Genomic DNA, 1,785 nt, shown 5'->3' on the forward strand with positions numbered 1-1,785 from the left:
ACATGGAAACGTGGACTATGGTCTATGGACTATGGATTATTTTTAGATTTAAGTGCACAATGGACGATGAATGTTTATGGATTGTATTCGGCTCTAAGCTGAATGTAAAAATTAACTTTCAAAAGAGAAAATTATATGCCTTTAAGGGTGCATCTCTTACGCCCGGCACCTGCGCCCAAACAAAAAAAAAAGGATAGCACCGTAGTGAAGGGTCGAGTAGTCGGCGGTGCATTGTTGATTATAGGCAGAAATTTTTGTCGTTACATGATTGATACAGATTATTAGTAATACGAAGCGGACCTAACAGAGCAATAGAGAAAATGCCTATCACTTTCCGTCTGTCTGTCTCAATTTTTATGACTTTTATTTATTATTATTATTATTATTATTATTATTAATTTCGTCAGAGAAATAAATTCTAAGACTAAACTCTTAAAAGCACTAGCATCTAAGGCCATCGGCTTTTATTAAAAACTCTACCGCACTTGAGATTCGAACCCACGACCATTGACTTGCTAGTCGAGATTCCTCGCCTTCGGCTACTCAGGCGGATGACTTTTATTTAATTTACTTATTTTCAAGCATCAAATTCTTGTTTCGGCCTGATCTGCTTTACACCGTGAGGGCTGAACCCCATACCTGGTGCTGGGGTGAGCTCAGCGCCTCCACGCTTACTTCACAAGAATTTTCTTTGGATGGTTTACTTATTTACCTTTTATGATTTCTATGCAGGTTTTTTTAAAGATTGTTCCTGTCTTTTATTTTATATTTTTTTAAACACCATTTAACAAACTCTATAAGGATTCTTGAGTTCAAAACCGTTTATTTCGTTCCATTAAAATATCTTATTACAATTTTTAAAGTTCAACTTTTCATTCTCGTTGCACTTGATTAGTAAATAACTGAAGATGAGTTTTCTTTGTTCTACTTCAAATATAAATTAATTTTCTTGACTTTAAGACCCAATGCCACCATCATTGTAACCGCACCAACCAGACTAACAAGTCCACTCTCTTTGACTCCTCTATCTTAACTAACTTTCTTTAACTTACTCTAGCACTAAGCACTAGCACTAAAACTTGGCTAAACTTCGGCTGATGCTGATGCTGATTTCTCTTTACTCTGACTTCCCTTTACTTAATCCTATAGTCTAGCACTCCCCCTCAGCAACGAGGCCGAAACGGGGGACGTCTCTGGCTCCTCACGATACTTAATAGACTATAATAAATAACTTAATTTTCCTTTCCTTCAAGCTGATTTCTTAAATAATCTTTTCTAACATAGTTGCTAATAAAATGAAAACCCCGTATGGCCAACCATTCCGGTGCTAATTTCCCAAAAAAAGTCTGAAATTGTTCTTTCTTAGTTTGGAAATTATTATGTGTAAAAAAATGTTACCATTATAGCGTGTGTCCAGTAGCCGGTCGTCTCCAGTGTTTTACCCAATATGAAGACAGCCGAGCGAGTAAACGTGTCTACTGGCGTTCCAAAGTATTTGTTTCGTGAAAGTATATCCGAGAACTGAATAAGTTCCGTTCGAACGAACCATGGTTCAACGCACTGCACATTTATGTTATACTTAAACAATTCGCGTTCCATCGCTAAACTTAACGATCTTACATAACGTTTCGTGGCGCCATACACAGCTGCTAAAGGCGTGGGTATCCAATGTGCGCTTGAAGCTATATTCACTACAGCACCTTTTCCCTGTTTTTTCATTTGCGGTATCACAATGCGGGACATTAGGGTAACCGCGCCCACATTTAGATTAATAATATTCCAAAG

The 1,785-nt window shown here is 37.4% G+C and overlaps 1 protein-coding gene across 1 annotated transcript; it reads right to left on the reverse strand.

Moving 5' to 3' along the window:
- Window positions 1–664: 664 nt before the first annotated feature.
- Window positions 665–1,779, reverse strand: LOC119644212 (hydroxysteroid dehydrogenase-like protein 1). The gene is made up of 2 exons (XM_038043745.1): window positions 1,399–1,779; window positions 665–1,346 (listed from the first exon to the last, which is right to left on the reverse strand). The coding sequence occupies exons 1-2, from the start codon at window positions 1,741–1,743 to the stop codon at window positions 1,233–1,235; spliced, it is 459 nt and encodes a 152-aa protein (XP_037899673.1). The 5' UTR covers window positions 1,744–1,779; the 3' UTR covers window positions 665–1,232.
- Between the last annotated feature and the right edge of the window lie 6 nt (window positions 1,780–1,785).

Source organism: Glossina fuscipes, unplaced genomic scaffold (assembly GCF_014805625.2).
Source record: "Glossina fuscipes isolate IAEA_lab_2018 unplaced genomic scaffold, Yale_Gfus_2 97897, whole genome shotgun sequence".
NCBI classification, from domain to species: Eukaryota; Metazoa; Arthropoda; class Insecta; order Diptera; family Glossinidae; genus Glossina; species Glossina fuscipes.